This window comes from Lactuca serriola, chromosome 4 (genome assembly GCF_051521515.1).
Source record: "Lactuca serriola cultivar US96UC23 chromosome 4, Lser_US96UC23_V15, whole genome shotgun sequence".
Taxonomy (NCBI): Eukaryota; Viridiplantae; Streptophyta; class Magnoliopsida; order Asterales; family Asteraceae; genus Lactuca; species Lactuca serriola.
Genome location: NC_136411.1, coordinates 381332121 through 381356097, shown reverse-complemented (window position 1 = coordinate 381356097; position 23977 = coordinate 381332121). Strand labels below are relative to the sequence as shown.

Below are 23977 nucleotides of genomic sequence, written 5' to 3'. Positions count from 1 at the left end.
TCTTTACATGGGTCAAGCATAGGAGATTTAGATGCACATTTTGATGGGTGGATTGGTGTGTGAGTCCATTTAAGTGCGTATAAGGCTCTCCACTCCTAATTTTATAAACATGTAATCTTGTAAAACTGTAAAGTATTCCCCTCCTCCCCCGTAACAACTTGCTAGGTGGGTGTTTTAATAATATTTATCGGTTCAAAAAAAATTAAAAAATAACAATTATTTGTCTTTTTTTTTTTTTTTTTTTTTTTTTTTTTTTTTTTTTTTTTTTTTTAAATATCATGTTTTAGAAAAATACATAACGATCTATTTGTTTTCTCCCCTATAAAATAGCATTACAAGCCGTAAAAGTTACGACACAAATTTCGATACTTATCTTCCTATAAAATTTTATATATAAAACAAATAATTGTATATATAGGGATATGTGCTAACATGCACTAAAATTACGGAAATGACCCCTGGACTAAGGCAATAATTACATTTTAGTCCTTTTTTTAACATTAACCCAACTCAGATTCTGTGGACAAACATGTAAATTACTCAAAAGTTTTATGATTTTAACCATTTGATGTTCTTGACATAGCATTCTTCACATTCATTCAGTACTTAAAAAGCAAAACAAAGCAAAGCAAAGCAAAGCAAAAGCAAGAAAACAAAGCATAAACAGGAATTGACAGCTACATCACAATCACACACTGTGTGTTTCTGTGTGTCCCAATTTAAAATCAAAAGCTGAAATTGCCACAAAACAAACACACCCAGTGACTGAAAAGCATAAACCCATCATCAAACGCTTCCCCCTTTATCTTCTCTTTTCTTGTGTTCCCCTCACTTTTATCATCTCCACAATATATTATTTCGATTCTGTAATCATTCATTCCATTTCCACCCTGTTAAATCTCACCTCAATCTCATCAATTCTCCTATAGTCCTATGTCATGTCATGTGATGTGTGTTCTTAGGGTTTCGTTTCAATCGTTTCAAGGAATCTTCATCAATCGACATTAATCGGTAAGCTTGTTGGGTTCTTGTAATTTTGGGTTTAGGGTATGTTTTGATTTCTGTTTTCGTACACTATGAATCCCACGAATGTTTGAGAATTTCTTGAAATGGCGGAAATTAGACTAACGAAGGTAGAACAAGGGCAGACGAAGATTAGAAATGTGCCGATTGCTGTAACCCCAGAAGGATTCTGGTGTTGTCCTTCTCCTGTTATGTTTCAAAAAACCCTAAAAGCACAACACCCTTTAAACAAACCCAAATCATCATCTTCTCCACCTACCAAAACTCCCACCGATCAGAAGAAACATTCATCAGAACTCGATAAAAAACCATCGCGTTCATCTTCAAAGTCGGAAACTCAAACTGTCGTTCCCGATGATCAACGGAAAAACGGTTTTGAACCACCTGTTGTTCTTGCTGCATCTGTCGTCGGCGAGAGAACCGCCGTCCGGCCAAACACAGAAAATTTGCCGAGAAAAGTATCGATCGAGTTTGGTGAACCTGGAACAGGTGATTTGAAGGTGGTTTTAAAAGGTCGACAGGGGTTTACTGTGAAATTGAGTGTTCATAAGACTGTTCTTCAAGAAAATAGTTCGTTTTTTGCTGAGAAATTATTAGCACAGCATCCGAGCTTCCATTGTATCGAAGTTGATGATTGTGAAGATGTTGAAACATATGTCGAGACTGTTGGGTTGATGTATTGTAAAGAGTTGAAGCAAAGGTTGATCAAACAAAGTGTTTCTAGGGTTCTTCGAATCCTTAAGGTAATTTCTTAACTTTCTACTTACATTTTGATTGTTTCCATTGATTTATTTATCCTGCTCTTATAAGTTATAACATGTATGAATATAGGATGATGATATTGGATCTTTAAAAACAACAATGACACTCTTTTTTGCATTTAATCTTATCTGAAAATATAGTTTGAGATACCATTTGCATACTTTGTGAATTGTGATGAAGTGTTGTTGATGATGATGATGATGTTGTTGATGATGATGATGTTGTTGTTGATGATGATGATGATGATGATAGTATTAGACTTTATTTTTCTTTTGACCAATGAGTTTCTGCAATAAATTTAAGTAGTTGGAACTTGGAAATATGAGGACTGTTTGACTCGGGAGTTAAATTCGTTGTTGACCCAATTAAAAAAGCTCACAATTTTCCAATGGAATTTAAGGATAAATCTTCTTTGACCAATTTGTTTACTAAAAGTCTGATCTTTATAAGTGTTTAAAGACAAACATAAGTTAGATATGATAAAAAGGATAGTATTATCTGTAGATTTCATTTTATATCTTGTTTCAGTACCATTGATGCAATTACTCAAAAAATAATTGTAAAGATTCATTTAGGGTCATCTAATAACCCAAAATCAAATCCCATTTTTCAACAAAAAATGGTGTTTTGTGAAATAGTAAAATGTCAAATATGATGTTAGGTTTTGTTTGGCTCGGTTGGTTAGATTCAGACTGTTTGATATTACATTTAAAAGCCTTTGACTCGGTCTATGTTCCTACATTGTTAGAGATTTGTCTACCTGATTTGATTCGGTCAGACATAGACATAGACATAGACATAGACATAGACATAGACATTGGCTGACATTGACTTAGTCATTGACTCAGTTAGATCTGACTTAATCAACAACTATCAAAGAGCTCTTATTCGTTAACATTAAATTTGTTGTTTAAGTATCTATTGTACAATTTTGTCCGTCAAATTGAATTTATGCAATTTTTAATTTTTTTTATATGTATAATATGTTGTGTATCTAATATATGTTACTTGTGAATCTATATAATAAATTGAATTTGTTTTATTATGTATATTAGGTTTAATTTTTTAATGTTTCAAATTTATTCAAACGTTTAATAATCTAAAACACAATAATTTATATAAAACCCACATAATTGACAAATATACGATAGTAATTTATTTTGGTTATAGTTGTCTAATATAATATAAAACCTGAAAAGTTATTGTAATAAATTCACATGGGTCAAATTTGTAAAAATCTTATAAATGTAAGGGTTGTTGAAAATCTTTAGAAAGTTAGAAACACATGGGTCAAATTTGTAAAAATCTAATAAATGTAAGGATTGTTTTTGAAAATCTATAGAAGTTGGAAATAAGTGAAGATGCCAGGAATATTTTTTGTTGACTAAAACGGTGTAATGGGTTAGAGAGGAATTAATTACTATTTGCACCAAATATTACAGTCAAGATCTCGGTAAATCTTGGATAATTTAAGGGTAAAATAGTCTTTTTACTCTCGTCACCTTCATCTTAACAATACAATCAAAATACTAATTTCAGGTTGCGGAGCTACTCGGATTCAAAACATGCATTGAATCATGCCTAGAGTTTCTAGAAGCCGTCCCATGGGTAGGCGAGGAAGAAGAAGAACGTGTTGTATCCTCAATTTTACACCTCAAACACGAGTCAACCGGGGTCAACCCAATCCTTAAACGCGTATCATCGGACGTATCAAAACCTCAAAAAGACACGCTCTCACACGTCCTCCACCTCGTACTCAAAAGCACCGAAGAAAAAGGACGCCGCGAAATGAAAACAGTCGTCTCAAAACTCCTCCGTGAAAACAACAAGTCAACCACCTCAGTTGACCTCCACGACACCATTTACACATCGTGTAAAGCCTCGTTGACTGCTTTACTGCTCCTATTCCGGCAACTGGCGTCGCCGGAGTTCGTAGCGCAACCGCCGGAAATCAAAGATCCGGCGGTCAAACAAATGGTGTTGGAGTCCGACAACCTGTCGTGGCTCCTTGATATATTAGCTGATCGGAACTCAGCTGATGAGTTCGCAGTCATGTGGGCCGGCCAGCAGGAGCTGGCCGGCCTACACTGTAGGGTTCCACTAGTGAACCGCTACCATGTCAGCTGTATTACAGCTAGATTGTTTGTGGGTATTGGAAGAGGGGAGGTTTTACCGTGTAAAGACACGCGGCACTTGCTTTTAAAGACTTGGTTACAACCGTTGATCGATGATTATAGATGGTTGCAACATGGGTGTAAGTCGTTTGATCGGAAGGTGGTGGAGGAGGGGATCGGGAGGACTATATTAACACTCCCGCTCGAGGATCAGCAGATTATTTTGCTTGGGTGGTTGAGTAGTTTCTTGAAATTAGGTGATAATTGCCCGAATCTTCAAAAGGCTTTTGAGGTTTGGTGGCGTAGAACGTTTGTTAGACCTTATGTTGAATCATGACCTTGTATTAACTCGTTTGTAAAATGATATTATGTAATCGTGTGGATTTGATTTGATTGATAAGAGTTTGTAGTTTCGATTGTGTTTTTTTTGAATATTTTAATTAATTATTTATCTATATATATAAAATCTCAGTGTTATTTGATATTATCTGACTAGAGCATAAATCGTAACGAGTGTTATGTTAGTGGTCCAGTTTGCAACATGATGACAGTGGATATGTGAGCTGCAAATGCAATGCATGCGGAGACTTATCGATAAATTGAAATGTGGTCCTTATATAGATGTCGATGGTGACCCCATTAAACTCAATTATTACTCTTTTAATTATTTAATTTGTTTCTTTTTAGATTCAAAATGGCATGAAAAACATAGAGAATCCGAAGTGTAAATGAGTTTACAGGACCACAAGTGGTGTATAGTTGGACCATCGGACACTTAAACGTTACTGGAAATTGTGAACAATAAAAGATTTCGTACATTTTGTTTAGTTTATGAGATCTTTGTCTCTAGAATAATATAAATATAAATGAAAAAACATTGGAAGATATTTATAAAATGAACGAAATTTATTTACTGATATATAACGTTTTTTTTTTTTTTTACTTTGTTTAAATGGAAGGAAGATTCAGAGTTTATGGTCTTTTATATTGAAAGACATAACCTTGATATTGGGCTTTAGGCCCACAAAGAAAGATATATTGTTAGAGCTGCGGGTTAAAAACCCGAAAACCGAACCGGATATCAATTATTGGAAAACACGTTTGAGTTAAACCGATTTGATAGTTTGATAACTAGGAGTTGGGAAATGTTTTTTTTAAACGTCTCCGGGCATTCTAGATGTTTATGGCTGTTATCTAACATGTTCAGATAAAAAAATTTCGCGTGTCCATTTTCATTAAGGGTATCTTTGTAAATTAGCAACTTTTTTACATAGAATTTACCTGTTCGTTGTTATCAGTTTCCAATTTGATGATATCTTTATCTCGTTTGAATTGGATATGAGAAATTCATTATCAAGATTATTTTCTTTATATAACTCGTTAGCAATTATACGTATTCATTCCATTAATCGTGAAGTTTCGCATTTATGTTTCAGTTTTCTAATTCGTATTCAGTTTCCGTCGATTTGATCAGGTATGTATATCGTTTGAATCGGATAGATCAGAGTTCATTAACAAGATTATTGCTTTTTATAATTTGTTTGGAATTACGCTTATTATCTTCGTTTTGATGCTGTTTATTTGGAGTTCATTATCAAGATTATCAAGTTTCAAATATTTATTGGAGTCATTTCATCGGATTTTTGTTAAGTAGTTTGAGATATTTATTTCGAATCTGAGCTGATTTAATTTTTAATCGGATATATCGTTGTAGTTTTTATGTTCTGTACCGATAGAGATTGCTTAATTACATCATCTGATCATATATGATTTGAGTTTCTTTCAGATATTTTGTACGTTGAGGTGAGATATATTCGTAATTAACCAGGTTTTCATCTTTACGACTTTTTTTGTGAGATATATTCGTTATATTCGATATTAAGATTGTTTTTGTTTATTTATATAGATCACTTGGTGTATTATGTCGAATTCTAGTGTTATTGATGGTGATTTGTATTCTTCTATGAGTGAGAGTGAAGAAGAAGATGTTGAGAACTCATTTTTTGAAGGTATCAGTTATTGAATTATTTTGTTGTTTTTAATTTTGTTGATTATCATTTATTTACATATGAATATGTTAATATGAATAAATTGTTGTCTTATTCATATATGAATAATCGTGTGATAATTGTAATTTCGAATTTTTTATTTTTTTTCGTTTTATTCATATATGAATAAGTTATGTTTTATTTTATATATTTTGAATCCTCATGAATTTTATGTATTCATATATGAATGTTTTTATTAATATATGAATAATTTTTGTTTTATTTATATGAGTTTGATGTATTCATATATGTTATTGTTTTATTCATGCATTATTATTTTAGGTGGTGAATCTTCAAGTTCAGTACATGATGCACAATATTGTGATGATATAATTGGAGAACATGTCTATAAGCCAGATGTACCTGTTCAACTAATTCCATTTAAGGGTTTAATCTTCAAATCATTAAAGTTGGCTATCAAAATGTATTCTGAGTATGCTGAAATTGGTAGTTTTGATGTTAGACTGAGCATATAGTCAATGTTTGATAACAAGATTATAAAGAAGAAACATATTATATGTAATCGTGGTGGTAAACAGAAAAAGAAATCTTGTGACACATTAGGTACAAGTGGTGTTAGGAGGAAACGAAATTCAAATTCAAGAGCTATTGGTTGTCAAGCAAAGATTATATTTGAATCTGTGTATGGAACTCCAGATTATAAAGTTTTTTAGTTTGATGAACTTCACAACCATCCACTTGAGAAGAGAAGCGATTTAAAAAAAGCGAGACAAATGTCGTATTCAGAAAAAGAGTTTATTGTGCGTGCTTCCACATCAAAATAGGTCCAACTATGGCTCATAAGTTGAGGGCAAGTTTGAGAGGTGGGTATGAGTTTGTAAAGCCAAAAGTAGTTGACTATAAAAATTTAAGGAGAGATATCAACAGGGTTATTGGTTATAAAGATGCCCAGATGATAGTAAACACAATGAATGACCGTCGAGCTCATTATCCAAATTACTCATTTGAGTTTAATTGTCAAGATGATGTTTTGGACTATATGTTTTGGGCTGATGAAATGGAGAAGGCATATTATGCTGAATTTGGTGATGTTATCTCGTTTGATGCGACTTTCCGAACAAACAAGTAAGTTATTTTATCTATTTTTGTTTATAGCTTATTCATATATGAATATTTTTATATTCAATTATTAATACATCAAAAATTGACTTTAATGAACATTTTTTTGTGTGTTAGGTATCGAATGGTTTTTGTTCCGTTTACTGCTATTGACCAACATAAAAAATCGATTACTGTTGGATCTGGGTTGCTAAGCAATGAAAGCATTGAGTCTTACTCTTGGTTGTTTAAATCATTTCTTAAAACTCATGGGAAAGAACCAACACTTGTTTTAACCGATCAAGATGCTGCAATAAAACAAGCTGTTGAGAATGTGTTTCGTAATTCAAAGCACCGATTATGTATGTGACATATAATGAAAAACTTGAAAAGAAGGTATTATTTTAATATATTTCAAATATATTACTTATTAGTATATTCGTTTATGAATATTGATTGTTATTTTACTTATTATTATTTATTCATTTATGAATATTTTTGTTTAAATACAAATATCAGATGATTTATTTAATAACACAGACTTTAGAAAAAGGTTTTCAAAGCTTGTTTGGGACACTAATATGAAACCTGATGTTTTTGAGGTGAAGTGGGGTTTACTTATGAAGGAATTCAATCTTGAAGACACAAGATGGTTTAAAGACATGTTTACAATACGTGATTCATGGATACCTGGAGATTTTAGTGATATTCCAATGTGTGGTTTGATGAAGACTACATCGAGGTCAGAGAGTATGAATTCATTCTTTAATACATACTCAGAAAGTGGGAACTTACTTTTGAGTTTCATGATGAATTACGACACTATCATTCAAAAACAAAGGAATACTCAACGAGATCTTGATAAGGCATCAAAGAAAGCATCATATAAAATGCAAACACCTCGAGAAATAGAACTACAATCATCAAAGCTTTATACAAGTACATTATTTTTTGAGGTGCAAAAAGAAATATATAAAACATGTTTTTTTCTATACATACTCATATGTTGGTATTGAAGATGGTTGGGAAGTTTACATTGTGCAACACAACAACAGTAAAAGTGATTTTAAAAATGAATTTAAGGTAATTTTACTAGTTTTTTTTTATGAAAAATGTAATAATATTCATATATGAATATGAGAATATTCATATATGAATATGAGAATATTCATATATGAATATATGAATATATGAGGGTTGATATGAGTATTCTTATATGAATGTAAATGTGTAATTTTTTTTTTTTTGTATCAGGTAGAAATAAAAGCTGAAGAAAAAGAAATAAATTGCAGTTGTGAGCATTTTAAGCGTATGGGTGTTTTATGCAAACATGCTTATACAATAATGATGAGATGTGGTGTTAAAGAAATTCTTGAAAGGTACATTTTGAAGAGATGGAGAAAGGATGTGATATCAAGAAATTATCGTTTTAGTTCTGTTCAATCCGATTCAGGTGATTGTGAGAATGTAAAGCTAGTCAATGATTCATATTATAGTTTTGAATCATGTTTAGATATTGTAAGAGATGACAAAAAGAGATTAAATTTGTTTGCTGAGAAGCAACAAATGTTGTTGAAGGAATTTGAAAGTGATTATATTTCTCCTGGATTGAAAAGCAAGACAGATGGTGAAGTTGTATGCAAGCTTTTGGGTGTTACTATTCCTATTCCAGAAGAGATTAATATTCATGTTCCTAAAGTTCAAAGCAATAAAGGTTCTGGAATCAAGAAAAGAATTCCATGTACAGGTGAAGTAGCATATGAAAATTCTAAAAAAGAACATAGAATGTGTTCAGGATATGGATAACGAGTTCCACACAATTTACGTACTTGTCCAGAAAGAGTTGGAACTGCTAAATCAGCAAAAGACAGTTAGGGATTTTTTAGTGTTTTTATTTTTATTTTTATTTTTTTTTTATTTTTATGTTTTTTGGTTTAATTCATTATGAATATATGCAGATAAAAACAATAAACAATAATATTCATGTATGAATAATACACATTTATATTGATATGGTAAATTGATATGTTGATATTTGTTTTTAAATTACTATAAAATAAGTTATATTGATATTGTAAATTATTCATAAATGAATACAAATATGTGAAATTTTTTATACTAATAAATAAGTATATTTATATCTGAACTTTTTTATGTTAATATCTGAACTTTGTTATACTAACATATTAATTTGAACTTATTCATAAATGAATATATCATATTCGTATTCATTTATGCATAAATAAAAATAAAGTTTGAAAATATTTGAATATAAAAAATGACATAAATAAGCAAACTTGTTTCTACTAATAAGTTAGTTATATTCATATATGAAATTTGTTATATTCATATATGAACTTTGTTATGATGACACATTACTCCTAATTTAATCATAAATGAATATATCATATTCGTATTCATTTATGAATAAACATAAATAAACTTTGAAAATATTTAAATATAAAAAACTGACAGAAATAAGTGAAGTTGTTTCTATTACATTGTCATTCAACACAAGATAATAAAAGCTGTTCATAAGCATTTCAAAAAATATTAAAACGATGTTCAACAACATTTAACAAACCATTTAAAACTTGTTTCACAGAATCATCTTACATGTACTTCAAATCCATTCATCTTCAACACAAACTATTCTATAGCATCACACTTCAACATTCTTTCATCTTCACAAGCAATCATCAATATTCTTTTAACATTTTTTGAATTGTTTGCATAGCATTGTATGCATGATCAGTACGCACTTTGAATTCAACTTTTTGATATTTTTCAGCAAGATCCAACACCTTAGCCTTCAACATTTATTTCAGAAGTTAGCATTATGTGTGCATATCTTTGCCTGAGCTTCTCTAAAGTAGTTTGCTGAACTGCACTTTCTTTATGAAGACCTAGTTTCCACTTTGAGAGTGGTTGTCCCATATAGGTCTCCATATGTCTCATTGCAAAGACCCCACAATCAACTTTGTTTTTAACTGTTCTCCATTACATTTCAAGTCGTTGGGGTTTGATACTTTCTTTTGAGATTGCATTTGCTCTTGGATGGTTTATTTCTTTAAAGTATCTCACGAAGAAATTTTTCTGATCATTAAATAAAATAAAAGTTAGATATGTAATGAATTGGTTATTTTATGTTGTTGTGAATTGGGTACATACCAAAGGTTTCAATATTACTCCGTATTTTCCTTCATAGTCCCCCTTAACTGCACTATTGTCTAGAATTTCAATTGATGGTTTCTTTAAGTTGAAGACAATCACAAAAATGTGAGCACTTCTAACAACTGAAAAGAATACCTGTTTTTATGTATATAATGGTAAGTATTTTGTTGATAAAATATATATAAAAAAACAACTTTAATTAACATACCATGTCAATATCTTTTATGTTCAATATTTTTTGTACCCATTGGTACTCTCATGAAAGTTCTCCTTGAATTTTTCATACTTTCTTTCATCAGACAATGTTGAAGTTAGATAAGCAGTCTGTAACCAATATAATCATATATGAATTTCAGTTGAATATATATAATTATGTTAAAGAATACATCATATTTGTATAATCATATGTGAATTTCAGTTGTAAAAAAATATAATATTCATAAATGAATACATCATATTGGTGTATTCATTTATGAATAAGGAAGGAATTAAGTTTAGAACATAAACTTACACAAACTCCAACTTTCAAGAAGAGTCTGTATGGTGAATTTCCAAAATCCCTTTCCAGTTCTTGGTGGTTAAGTAAATCAGACCAAGTGTCTAAAACTTCTCCAAAAATCTCTGTGTTTGCATATAGACTTTCCATAATTGCTCTTTCTGTTATCTGACCATATTTTGTCTGGACAACCACATCTCTGCAAATATATAATCAAAATGTCATAGGTTATTATCTATATAATAATCATATATGAATGTATATAAAATAAAGTTACTTACAATGTATTGCCTTGTAAGTTGAACAACCATTCACAGACAATACTCTCCTGATGTGTTAGTTTGGGTTTTGTGTCTGTTATTCTGCATTTGAAAGGTGATTTGAAAGCATCAGCAAGCTTCTTCTCTCTTGGTTGATCCAGATCATGGTTTGATGGTCCTACTTCAGTAGGAATTGATATAGAGATTGGATTTGGATTAAGAGCATTTTTCTTTGCTAATCTGATAACAACCTTCTGATGGTCGTCTTTGATTTGTTTCTTTGTAAGTGCTTTTTTTGGTGAAGATTCATTAGATTTTTTACTTGAAGTTTGATCTGAATCTTGACTGAGACCTAGACTAAAGCTTTGATGAGTATCTGCATGCCAGGAGATTTATCATATAAATAGTTGTAAGTTAATTATAATATTTGAGTTTATATTTTGAAATGTTTATCCAGATTGTTACCTCCTTTATTTCCTTTTGTCTTGTCAGCTTTTTCTCCTTTCTTGTTTTCATTTTTTGACTTTTTCTTTCCTGAAAGATAAAGAACTGTGATTAAGTAATTCATATGTGAATAAGCAATGTATTCATTTATGAATAAGTAATGCATATCATTATTTATGAATAAGAAATATTTTTTTTATATTGCGTTATTTATTTGTGAATAATAAAACTTATTATATTAATTTATTAGTGATTCAACTATTTACCTTTATCTTCTGCATTTCCTTTCTCAGTTTCTGTATGTTTTTCTTCACCTCCATCTTTCGTGTTCTAAGCTTCTGTTCCTCCTTCATTTCTATCTTTAGAGTTTTCCTTGCCTGAAACATATACATCATATATGAATATTTTTTATTTTTTATTCATTTATATAGTATATTATTCACTTATGAATAAACAATGTTATTAAAAAAATGAATATAAATATTGTAGTATATTTTAAGTCATTCATTTACCTGTATCATCTCCCTTTGTTTTTTCAACTTTTGTTCCTTGTTCATGTACACCTTCTGATTTTTCCTTTTCTGCAAGAGTATTAGTTTTACCTGTACTCATTGGTGACCCTGGTCAAAATTTAACAAAACAAAATTGTTATTGTGTATTAATATTTTTATATATTTTTTTTTAAATAAAAGTAAGACAAAATTTACCTATATCAATATTATCGAAAATAGTTTTCATTTCAGGGTGATTCCAGATTTCATTTTCTTGACTATTTAAACTTGAAATTCCAATTCCAAGGACATTGTCCACAATGTTGTCAACAACTTTATCCAACAAATTTTCATTTTCAGTTTGTTGAATAGTCTCCTCATGATTATTTGTTTCCTCAGCAAGATCATCTTTTTCCTCTTCATCATTCTCATTTTCATTCCTCTTTCCATCTTTCTCTTTTACTCCAATTTCACCTTCTTTTTGATTCTTATCTGCATCATTCTTTATTTCTTCATTATTTGCTTCATTTGAATCAAGCAAATAATCTACTTCTGGTTGACTTGCACCCTTATCACTGTCTTCTTCACCATTTCCCTCTTTATCTTCATTTTTTGTTTGATCATTTGTTTTTTTGACCCATTATTGGTGTCAAATTAATTCCTTCAACTCCAGTTTCATCAATTGGAAAATTAAAAAGTGCTGTGCTTTCAGTTTTTTCTTCAACAATCATATTTGTCATATTTTCTTTGAAAATTCTAAAACTTTCCTTTTCTGGGAACTTTGTTATCGCATCATTAAGCTTTGAATTCAGCTTTTCCTTCATCCTCTCAAAACTATTAATCATTTTTGATATTTTTGATTCATATGCCTATGTAAAAAAAGAAGTATATGATTAGAATTTAATATAATAATTTAACGTAATCATATATTATTAACATGTTCAAACTAATTACCTCAACATAATGATCTTTATCTTTATCATAATCATTGTCTTCGAGATCTGTATCTCCTTCATCTTCTTCATCAACAAATTCTTCATTTATTTCTCTAAGTCCAAATTTACCTTTTTCTTGTTCAAATGTCTCTCGATATCTAATCTTCTCTGAACTCCAATAACAAATTGTTGGACGTTTACGTGTTACTGTCAAAGCTTCTGAGTGGATGTTATTAGCATAGAACAAGTACACATGAATGATAACTAATTGGTATTCATATATGAAGAAGTAATATTATTTTTTACTTATTCATATACGAATAAGTAATGACTTATTCATATATTAATAAGTAATGTAAAGCATTATTTGTTAACAAATATATTTTTCTTATTCATATATGAATATTTACTATTAGTTTATGAATAATCAATATTATTAAAAATTGAGCATAAACATTAAAATAACTTACCACCAAGAAAGCTGAAGGTCCAACAAAGAAGCTGGTATCTGAGTATGGTATGTACGAGTTTTTTGTTCTGACAAGACAGTCCAAAACATAGTTGCACCAGTCTATGTTGCTGATATCTGTTCTTCTTCAAATATAACTCAAGGGAAACAGGTTGCACCTTCCCATTGATGTTGACTCGCAAAACGTGTTGAAAAAAAGAACTAAGAAGTTCAATTTGAAATTGAAATCAGCTTGTGTGGTAGAAATAATGTCACACCCCCAAACCTGAACGACGGAAACGTTCGGGGGCGGATGACTTCATGTGGTAGCGTAACAATTGAATACATAGTAAAGAAAGCAATACAACCATCATATATATAATTGAAAGTTTACATTTGTCAAGAGTTACATGTTCAAAACCAATTACAATATGATGTCAAAATATGAGATTAAACTGGCACCACAACATCCCTTCATCAAAAGCATAATGATACCTGAAATTACTGATTTCCTGGGACATACAAGTAATTTTGAAAGAGTAGATCAGCATTTAAGCTGGTGAGTTTCATAAGTATTTAAATGACAATGTTTGTATGAAATGAAATGTTTTGTCCTTGGTTGTGTTGTGTTTAGAAAATCCTATATTTTCTACTAGTATAAAAGTAGCCTTCTCTCAAGACCCATGTTTGTTTCTAAAATGTATGTAAGTGTAAAATAACCAATGTGTTTGAAAACCTTGTAAATCAATGCATTTTTAATACCCCATGTGAGTTTTATAACCATACTATTGACTCGGAATGCCTATACACAACGTTCTTCAGGCGTTGGAATGTTATGACGTTTGTCACCCCAAATGGTGGACTGTAGCTAATAGTCAGGGCGCGGGTTGTCAAGCCCGTATAGATCTATACACAAACACCATGCTCCCCCTCCAAGGAATTCTGGTATATAATACAAGACTTGAAATGTGTACTCGAACGTACGTGAAGTTTATGTCTCACAAAACCGTGGTATAAAAACAGATTTACGTGTTAAAATGTTCGTTTGTTCTTGTATATGAAAGTGACTTCTTGAAAATCATGTTTCTAGTATGTAAAAGTTAGCAATATCCTCGTAAAACTATACCTATTATAGTTTTCTAAAAGTGTGACTTGTTTGTTTAGAAAAATGCCTAGAAAAGGAATCACATTTTATAACTGTATAGATTTTTGCAGAGCCTAAGGTAGGCAAGTATACATATAATCTAAGAAAATGTTTAGTTTATACATGCATTACAACAATTTATATTTTTAAAGATAGGATTCTATTGTAATATATTTTGTATACGAGAGTTCCCTATAAAGTTTATAAATCACATATGATTCTACTTAATAAAAGTGTATAAAAATCTTTATATATAACACCCGATAGTAGTCGTGTGTTTTACTTGTAATCCCCCCCCCCCCTAGAAAGAATATAAAAGCATTTAGAATATTTAAAAAGGGTTAATTAAGGGGTATGAACTCACTTGAAAGTTTGAAGATAGCGAGATGGAAAACCGGGCAGAGTTTCGTCTCGGGAAACGGATTTTTCTCGGGATTCTCGGGAATTTCGGGAGTGAAATCGACTCTCGGGACTTGAGCAAAAAGACAAGAGCTTCGGGGTAGTGCGGGCACGAAAAACGAGGCAAAACGCAAGAAAATAGAGAGAGAATGAGCAAAATTTCCAGGAACCCTCGCATTTCTATTTATAGAGGGCTGAACCGCCTCGGTACGCGGGGCGTACGCTCGTACGCAGCGTGTACTCGTACGTCATGCATGACCGAGTCCTCGATTGCCTCGACTTCGGATGGGACGGAAAGGGGATAGCTTCGCATAGGGGCGATGTGGACGGACCGAGACCAAGGCCCTCGCGTACGCGGGGCGTAACTCGGATGAGGACGCTGACTCCTCCTTCGGATATTACCGGATTTTGAATTAAATTTATATATAATTTATTTAATAAACTTCAAAAAATCATATCTTCTTCATACGAACTCCGTTTTCGATCGTCTTTATATCCACGCGTAGGTGAGACTACGCTCTACAACTTTCGTTTAGACTCCGTTGGCAAATTCTGAAATTATTTTTATTATTTATTTATAAAATGACGTGATTAAGGAATTTCTTTAAAAATTCATAACTTCTTTATCTGACGTCGGTTTTTGCCAGACTTTTCACCGCTGAAATACCATTGTCGAGACCTTCGATTCTCGTTTAGGTCATTCCGGCCAAAAGTCGCTCGATCTCCGATTCGATTTTTTAGTTGTCTGTTGCTAAACCGAACTTGGAAAAATCATAACTTCAATATATGAAGTCGGATTTGGGCGTTCTTTTTACGTACGATCCCGGTTTAATGACATTTAAACATAGAAGGAATTTAAATAGAAACTTTTTGGACATTTTATTATCAAAGTAAATTTTATTAACTCAAAAGTGGTTACAATACTTGACTTTTTAGGTCATTACAAAGAGTTGAAATATCGGGTTGTCACATCATCCCCCCGTTAGAGGGAATTTCGTCCCGAAATTTAAAGTAGTAAAGATACTAGTGAACATGAAAGAGATGAGGGTACTTTTGTTTCATCTGATCTTCGCGTTCCCATGTGAATTCAGGTCCCCGCTTGGCGTTCCAGCGAACCTTCACGATGGGTATGCGACTTTGTTTTGTTTGTTTGACCTCTCGGTCCATGATTTCTACTGGTTCTTCCACAAAGTTGAGGCTCTCGTTGATCTCGATCTCGTCGAGTGGAATAACAAGAGTCTCATTGGACAGACACTTTTTCAAGTTTGAGACGTGGAAGGTTGGATGTATGTTACTAAGTTCATGCGGTAGGTTAAGCTTGTAAGCCACAGGGCCGATTCTGACAATAATCTCGAAGGGCCCTATGTATCTTGGATTTAGTTTCCCACGCTTTCCAAAGCGTATTAAACCCTTCCACGGTGAGACCTTTAAGAAAACATGGTCTCCTACCTGGAATTCCAAAGGTTTCCTCCTTTGGTCAGCGTAGCTTTTCTATCGGTCTCTAGAGGCTTTCAATCGTTCACGAATCTGAACGATCTTCTCTGTCGTTTCTCGTATGATTTCCGGACCGGTGAGAGTGCTTTCAGGAACTCTTCCTCTAGCTAATTGGGTATCGCCAACTTCAGTCCAGCATAGAGGGGATCTGCACTTTCGACCATAGAGGGCTTCAAATGGAGCAGCCTTTATGCTTGTATGATAACTATTGTTGTATGAAAATTCGAAAAGGGGTAAATGGATATCCCATGCCTTTCCAAAGTCAATCACACAGGCTCTTAGCATATCTTATAAAGTTTGTATCGTTCTCTCACTTTGCCCGTCTGTTATGGGTGGTAGGCTGTACTCATGTCTAGCCTAGTCCCCAGGGAACTTTGTAGTGACTGCCAGAATCTTGAAGTGAATCTACTATCTCTATCGGAGATAATGGATATCGGAACACCATGCAGTCGCACTACTTCCCTTAAGTAAGTTCTTGTAAGCTTTTCCATTTTGCCAGTCTCCTTGATGGGTAGGAAATGTGCGGATTTGGTTAATCTGTCGACGATGACCCATATGGTATCGAGTCCACTCGTCGTCTTGGGTAACTTGGTTATGAAGTCCATAGTAATCCGCTCCCATTTCCATTATGGTATCTCCGGTTGTTGTAGTAATCCTGACGGTTTCTGATACTCGACCTTAACCTTAGCGCAAGTAAGGCATTTACTTATGAAGGTAGCAATTTCTGCTTTCATGTTAGGCCACCAGTACAGTTTCTTAAGATCCAGATACATTTTATCTGAACCTGGGTGAACGAAATATCTTGAGTTGTGTGCTTCGGTCATGACTACGTTTTTGAAACCACCATGTTTCGGGGTCCAGATTCGGTCCATGAGATAGTAGGCTCCTCCACCCTTGACTTCTAGATTCTTTTCCATTCCTCGCAGGGATTCACCCGCCACATTTTCAGGTTGCAAAGCTTCCATTTGTGCCTCCTTAATTTGTGTGGATAAGTGGGAATGGATAGTTATAGTCAGAGATTTGACCCTCCGACCAGTGTATTCCTTTCGACTGAGGGCGTCAGCTACCACTTTGGCCTTGCCAGGATGATAACGAATTTCGCATTCGTAGTCATTTAGTAACTCAACCCATCGTCGTTGCCGCATGTTGAGTTCCTTCTGATCGAAAATGTGTTGAAGGCTCTTGTGATCGGTGAAAATAGTACTCTTTGTTCCGTATAAGTAGTGTCTCCAGATCTTCAGAGCAAATACCACTGCTCCTAACTCAAGGTCGTGTGTCGTATAGTTCACTTCGTGTGTCTTAAGCTGTCGGGAGGCATAAGCAATAACCTTCCCTCTCTGCATAAGAACACAACCAAGTCCTTGATTTGACGCATCACAATACACTACGAAGTCTTCTATCCCTTCGGGGAGGGATAGTATCGGTGCGGTGCACAAGGCCTGTTTTAACGTCTGGAATGCCTTTTCTTGTTTCGCTTCCCAGCCAAAGGCCACACCTTTCTGGGTTAATGTAGTAAGAGGTTTCGCAAGGCTAGAGAAGTTCTTTATGAATCTGCGATAGTAGCCAGCGAGACCTAGAAATTGACGAATTTCTGTAGGTGTCTTTGGTGCCGACCAGTTCTCGATGGCCTTAATTTTGGAGGGGTCCACGTGTATCCCTTTCTCGCTAACAACGTGGCCTAAAAATTCGACTCTTCGAATCCAAAATTCACATTTAGAGAACTTCGCATAGAGTTTCTCCGTTCGCAGTGTTTCTAGGACTTTTCGTAGGTGCTGACTATGCTCTTCCTCACTTCGGGAGTAGACAAGTATATCATCGATAAAGACGATGACGAACTGATCCAAGTAAGGACGGCATACCCTATTCATTAGATCCATAAATACTGTTGGTGCAATGGTTAATCCGAACGGCATCACTACAAATTCGTAGTGTCCATAACGAGTTCGAAAAGCTGTCTTTGGAATATCCCCCTCTAGAACTCGTAATTGGTGATATCTAGATCGTAGAGCTATCTTTGAGAAGTAGTTTGCTCCTTGAAGTTGATCGAATAGGTCGTCAATACGGGGTAGAGGATAACGGTTCTTGACAGTAAGTTTGTTCAGCTCTCTATAGTCGATGCACATACGGAGCGATCCGTCTTTCTTCTTTACAAACAAGACCGGTGCTCCCCATGGTGAGAAACTTGGTCTTATGAATCCTTTTTGAAGGAGTTCATTAAGTTGACTGGAAAGTTCCTGCATCTCTGCTGGTGCAAGATGATAAGGCGACTTCGCTACTGGAGTAGCCCCTGGAACTAAGTCGATTCTGAATTCGACTTGGCGTTGTGGTGGTAATCCTGGTAGTTCTTTTGGAAAGATATCGGGAAAGTCGCGTACTACTGAAATGTTCTTGATGTCCTTCAGTTCTTGACTTGTATCAACGATGTGCGCTAGGAATGCTCGACAATCCTTCCGCAAGCACTTTCGAGCTTGGATGCACGAAATGATGCGAAGGTTTGTACTTGATTTGTCGCCGTAGATAACTAATGTTTCGTTGTTAGGGAGATTAAGACGGACTGATTTCTCAAAGCACATGATGTTGGTGCGAAGAAGACTCAACCAATCCATGCCGACTATGACGTCGAAACTTTTAATTTGGACCGGCATGAGATTGATTGGAAAAGAATGGCCGTCTAAAGTTAACGTACAACCCATGTATATGCAGTTAGTGTTTTCGGTTTTTCCATTGGCCATCTCTACAGTGAATGATTTTTCTAACTTGCTAGGTTTAGGTTTAAGTAAATGAATAAAGTTTTGACTCACGAAGCTTCTCTCCGCTCTACTATCGAATAATATGCATGCATATGAATTATCGAGAAAGAACGTACCAGCAACTACAGTTGGGTCAGCTACAGCTTCGTCGTGGCCTATAGTCAAAACTCGTCCCACACCGCCGGTGCCTGCTGCCTTAGGGCAGTTCCTCTTGTAGTGGCCCACCTCGCCACAATCGTAGCAAGTCTGGCCTCCACCCGCACTGGGAACTTGAGTGATCGGTTTTGCGGGGTCCTTGCAGAAACGGGCTGTGTGTCCCTTTCTATTGCAGTTGGCGCACTGCATTTCCCAACAAGGTCCATGGTGGTGGTAAGTGCATTTTGTGCACTTTGGAAGGTTACCTACATAAGGCTTTGTAGGGTAGGGATTTGTAGGGACTGTAGTAGGTACAGTGGCAGCATTCACTAAAACCAGTTGTTTCTTTGCGGATTCTTGGGAAGACCCACCCTTCCCTTTATTCCATACTCTCTTCCTGTTGTTGTTGTTGTTGTTGTTGTTGTTGTTGTTGTTGTTGTTGTTGTTTCCTTTCTGTGGTTCTGGTGCAGAAACGGTTGAGTTCTGATGACCTCCGTAGTGAATAAGAGATTGTGCCAGTTCCTTAGCACTTTCAAAGGTGTCAGGTTTGGAAGCTAACACGCTTGATCGTATTTGGGGCGTCAGTCCCCAGATGTACCTTTCTATTTTCTTGCTCTTGGGAGCAATCATATCTGGGCAAAGGATTGCCAGATCGCAGAATCTGTTGGTATAAGTTGCGATGTCGGTACCAACCATTCCGAGAGTCCATAGTTCGTGTTCGAGCTTTTGAATCTCTCCCCGTGGGCAGTATTCTCTCATCATCATGGCTTTTAGGCTCTCCCAGCTTATGGAGTTTGCCACTATCAGGGTAAGTACTTTAACGTGGCCATTACACCAAGTTAAAGCTCTATCAATAAGGGTGAAAGTTGCAAATTTGACTTTGCTGTGCTCAGGACAGGAGCAGATTTCAAAGACTGACTCTGTCCTTTCAATCCACTGTCTCAGGGCTAACACACCACCAGATCCATAAAACATCCGGGGCTTGGCATTAGTAAAGTCCTTATAGGTGCATTCTCGGGGTGGTCCATGACTCTCGCCATGGTTGGATGGGTGTGTGCCAGATCCCGAGCCATTAGTACTCGAGTTATTGATCTGTGACATGGCAGCTGCTACCGCTGCGGTGACTGCTGCTTGGAACATAACAGCATCAAATTGAGGTGGTGGAGGTGGTGGTGGTACAGGTGCTTCCCCATCGTTGCTTCGCCTTGGATTCCTACGCGGAGGCATCCTTCAACTATAGGTTGAAAAGGTAAAGATAAGAATTCCATAGAATAGAAAATTAATGTGTCTCATGAACTAAATTGCTATAGTTCAACAATAGATGCTAGTATGAGTCTTAAAATAGAAGAATGAAAGTTATTTGTAAGACTGAAAGTATGAAACAAGTATTTTGTTTCTCAAAGACTTTTCAAGGTTGAACGAAATACTCAACGTAGTAATAATAGTGTCACTTATATTAATATAAAAGTTGATACAACGATCATGAAAATTTGACCCCTATAAGGGTCTCCGATTACAAAGTTCGAGAATTTTAAAGACTTTTAGCCGAGGTCCTAAGCTATAACAAAATTTGAGTCTTTGACAAGCACTACTTGCGACGTAGGTTGCGCTTGGAGCTTGACTCTGCATCTGATTGCTTCGACTCCATTAGACGCCTATCAAAAGCGGCTTGTTGTTCCCTCAGTTCAGCGAGGGCTGCAATCATTTGCGCTTGGAATGCCTCGGTTTGGAGTTGAGCATTGTCTTGTATCTTGTCCAGCCTACGGATGTCAGAAGTGTGAACCTGCACTTCCACGTTGACATCCCGGAGTCGGCTAGCTTGAACTCCGGACTGATACGACTGATTGGCTATCTTACCCACCATTACCGGGAGTGCCCGATCAGCCGAACCTCCGCCGCGGACATCATAGAAGTCCCGGCACATGCCGTAGGGAGGGCGTAAGTTCTGTTGTTGGCTCCAATGATGGAGGTGACTTCCCCAGACGGGAGTCGGTCCTTGAAAGTTCCTTACGAAGACGGGAGGTTGAACGGGTGGTGGATCGATCACTTCCGGTTTTGAGTCGGTACCAGAGTCATCATCCACTTCTATGGGTTCCTCGTCCTCTTCGGGATCATCTTCGACCCATCCTCCGTTGCCTTGGTTGGGAAAGTAGGGGTCTCCGGGGTGGTGAAATGCAGCCATTTGACTGTACGAGAAATAGGGTTAAAAGAGTTGAATAAAGTTGAAACTTGCAAAACATGTAAGTTAGACTAGTTTAGGTAGCAAATACTCCTATAGTATTTAAATTCTTGCGTTTGATTCTAGTAACGGTTTGGTAAGTTTTGACTTGTTGCTTACTACGATCATTCCTCGATATACGTTGGTCCAATCTCGGGCAAATATAGTTGATCACGCTATATTTGTCCAAAATCTGATTACATATATCGAGGCTTAATCGTAGTGTCAACTTGTCTAAATACTTGTTGTATAGTTAGATATCATGAAAATAATTTGTTGTATGCATGTAATTGTACTTAAATTAACTATCAATTTAAGTTAAACGTAACGTTGCTCAAGCATAAAAAGAAAAAAATGTTTTGTCAGAGAGTGTTAGTCCCTTAAGCATTTATAGTTTGTATATCTTATGTGGTTCGATATACTTAGTTCACTATAAACATTGCTCTGATACCAATCTGTCACACCCCCAAACCTGAACGGCGAAAACGTTCGGGGGTGGATGACTTCATGTGGTAGCGTAACAATTGAATACATAGTAAAGAAAGCAATACAACCATCATATATATAATTGAAAGTTTACATTTGTCAAGAGTTACATGTTCAAAACCAATTACAAGATGATGTCAAAATATGAGATTAAACTGGCACCGCAGCATCCCTTCATCAAAAGCATAATGATACCTGAAATTACTGATTTCCTAGGACATACAAGTAATTTTGAAAGAGTAGATCAGCATTTAAGCTGGTGAGTTTCATAAGTATTTAAATGACAATGTTTGTATGAAATGAAATGTTTTGTCCTTGGTTGTGTTGTGTTTAGAAAATCCTATATTTTCTACTAGTATAAAAGTAGCCTTCTCTCAAGACCCATGTTTGTTTCTAAAATGTATGTAAGTGTAAAATAACCAATGTGTTTGAAAACCTTGTAAATCAATGCATTTTTAATACCCCATGTGAGTTTTATAACCATACTATTGACTCGGAATGCCTATACACAACGTTCTTCAGGCGTTGGAATGTTATGACGTTTGTCACCCCAAATGGTGGACTGTAGCTAATAGTCAGGGCGCGGGTTGTCAAGCCCGTATAGATCTATACATAAACACCATGCTCCCCCTACAAGGGATTCTGGTATATAATACATGACTTGAAATGTGTACTCGAACGTACGTGAAGTTTATGTCTCACAAAATCGTGGTATAAAAACAGATTTACGTGTTAAAATGTTCGTTTGTTCTTGTATATGAAAGTGACTTCTTGAAAATCATGTTTCTAGTATGTAAAAGTTAGCAATATCCTCGTAAAACTATACCTATTATAGTTTTCTAAAAGTGTGACTTGTTTGTTTAGAAAAATGCCTAGAAAAGGAATCACATTTTATAACTGTACAGATTTTTGCAGAGCCTAAGGTAGGCAAGTATACATATAATCTAAGAAAATGTTTAGTTTATACATGCATTACAACAATTTATATTTTTAAAGATAGGATTCTATTGTAATATATTTTGTATACGAGAGTTCCCTATAAAGTTTATAAATCACATATGATTCTACTTAATAAAAGTGTATAAAAATCTTTATATATAACACCCGATAGTAGTCGTGTGTTTTACTTGTAATCCCCCCCTTAGAAAGCATATAAAAGCATTTAGAATATTTAAAAAGGGTTAATTAAGGGGTATGAACTCACTTGAAAGTTTGAAGATAGCGAGATGGAAAACCGGGCAGAGTTTCGTCTCGGGAAACGGATTTTTCTCGGGATTCTCGGGAATTTCGGGAGTAAAATCGACCCTCGGGACTTGAGCAAAAAGACAAGAGCTTCGGGGTAGTGCGGGCACGGAGAACAAGGCAAAATGCAAGAAAATAGAGAGAGAATGAGCAAAATTTCCGGGAACCCTCGCATTTCTATTTATAGAGGGCTGAACCGCCTCGGTACGCGGGGCGTACGCTCGTACGCAGAACGTACTCGTACGTCATGCATGACCGAGTCCTCGACTGCCTCGACTTCGGATGGGACGGAAAGGGGATAGCTTCGCATAGGGGCGACGTGGATGGACCGAGACCAAGGCCCTCACGTACGCGGGGCGTACGAGGTTACACGGCGCGTAACTCGTATGAGGACGCTGACTCCTCCTTTGGATATTACTGGATTTTGAATTAAATTTATATATAATTTATTTAATAAACTTCAAAAAATCATATCTTCTTCATACGAACTCCGTTTTCGATGGTCTTTATATCCACGCGTAAGTGAGACTACGCTCTACAACTTTCGTTTAGACTCCGTTGGCAAATTCTGAAATTATTTTTATTATTTATTTATAAAATGACGTGATTAAGGAATTTCTTTAAAAATTCATAACTTCTTTATCTGACGTCGTTTTTTGCCAGACTTTTCACCGTTGAAATACCATTGTCGAGACCTTCGATTCTCGTTTAGGTCATTCCAGCCAAAAGTCGCTCGATCTCCGATTCGAGTTTTTAGTTGTCTGTTGCTAAACCGAACTTGGAAAAATCATAACTTCAATATACGAAGTCGGATTTGGGCGTTCTTTTTACATACGATCCCGGTTTAATGACATT

General features: G+C 35.0%; 2 protein-coding genes across 2 annotated transcripts; both read left to right on the top strand.

The window, feature by feature from the left end:
* Window positions 1–607: 607 nt before the first annotated feature.
* LOC145097770 (BTB/POZ domain protein) lies at window positions 608–4318 on the top strand. Its single transcript, XM_079035408.1, has 2 exons — window positions 608–1766; window positions 3325–4318. The coding sequence occupies exons 1-2, from the start codon at window positions 1110–1112 to the stop codon at window positions 4234–4236; spliced, it is 1569 nt and encodes a 522-aa protein (XP_078891534.1). The 5' UTR covers window positions 608–1109; the 3' UTR covers window positions 4237–4318.
* A 2422-nt stretch (window positions 4319–6740) lies between these two features.
* Window positions 6741–8812, top strand: LOC145099817 (protein FAR-RED IMPAIRED RESPONSE 1-like). The gene is made up of 4 exons (XM_079037322.1): window positions 6741–7033; window positions 7145–7368; window positions 7526–7962; window positions 8261–8812. Exons 1-4 carry the CDS (start codon window positions 6741–6743, stop codon window positions 8810–8812), a joined length of 1506 nt encoding a protein of 501 aa, XP_078893448.1.
* Window positions 8813–23977: the final 15165 nt, after the last annotated feature.